The following is a 1168-nucleotide window of genomic DNA, read 5'->3' as shown; positions in this document are numbered from 1 at the left end:
TTTTCATATATAATTTATTGATTGAAGTGATATATTTGATAGAGTTGGTCTGACTTGTCTTTCCTTAAAGTCAACTTTATAAAATCAACATTTACATTCCCATGGTACCATTTCTGATTCTTATGATATGAAATTGAATTGTACATCATTATAGACCATCTACATCATGATGGTAAAGTTTCAATAGGTGGTCCTTTTTCAAGATTTCCACCTTTTCATACAAGTTGACCATATGTGTGATTGAGGGAAGAAATCTTTAAATATGAAAGTTAAAATAAATTTGATATTCGATGTTTACTAATCAAATGGAACATTTTCATGTCAGGATTTAATATGTTTTGATGAGAAACTCAAAAGTTATAGTTGACCTATTGTACCTCACTACTTCCCTTTTCACTCAATACTTTTATATCTACAGACTTGAACTTTTGAAATTTGATATGAAAGTGATTATAAATGTTGTTAATGATGATATTTACTATATAATCTCACTAAAGGATTTTGAAATTATCATTCTTCCTATGGTTTCATTTTACAAATTTTTAATCTTACATTATTTACAAAGTTAATATTTTATAAATTGAAAAACTAAATATAATACATTGTTCTACTCATCATTTACAATCGAATGATATAACAATCAATAAATTGGGCTAGGGTTTGAACTTTGAAACATTGGGTCTGGACTTAAATATTTTTTAGGTTTTTAGGTTTGGGTTTTTAGGTTTGGGTTTTTAGGTTTGGGTTTTTAGGTTTGGGTTTTTAGGTTTGGGTTTGGGTTTGGGTTTTTAGGTTTGGGTTTTTGGGTTTGGGTTTGGGTTTGGGTTTGGGTTTGGGTTTGGGTTTGGGTTTGGGTTTGGGTTTGGGTTTGGGTTTGGGTTTGGGTTTGGGTTTGGGTTTGGGTTTGGGTTTGGGTTTGGGTTTGGGTTTGGGTTTGGGTTTGGGTTTGGGTTTGGGTTTGGGTTTGGGTTTGGGTTTGGGTTTGGGTTTGGGTTTGGGTTTGGGTTTGGGTTTGGGTTTGGGTTTGGGTTTGGGTTTGGGTTTGGGTTTGGGTTTGGGTTTGGGTTTGGGTTTGGGTTTGGGTTTGGGTTTGGGTTTGGGTTTGGGTTTGGGTTTGGGTTTGGGTTTGGGTTTGGGTTTGGGTTTGGGTTTGGGTTTGGGTTTGGGT

At 34.6% G+C, this 1168-nt stretch overlaps 1 protein-coding gene across 1 annotated transcript; it reads right to left on the bottom strand.

Annotated features, from left to right (window-relative positions):
* Positions 1-762: 762 nt before the first annotated feature.
* On the bottom strand, positions 763-1168 carry NAEGRDRAFT_49565 (uncharacterized protein; the record flags this gene model as incomplete). Its single annotated transcript, XM_002676275.1, has 1 exon — positions 763-1168. A coding segment is annotated over one exon (406 nt), but the record flags the coding sequence as incomplete, so codon positions are not given.

This window comes from Naegleria gruberi (genome assembly GCF_000004985.1).
Source record: "Naegleria gruberi genomic scaffold NAEGRscaffold_28, whole genome shotgun sequence".
In the NCBI taxonomy this organism is placed as follows: Eukaryota; Heterolobosea; class Eutetramitea; order Acrasida; family Naegleriidae; genus Naegleria; species Naegleria gruberi.
The sequence above is the reverse complement of the archived record's forward strand: the minus strand, read 5'-3'. Positions and strand labels throughout refer to the sequence as shown.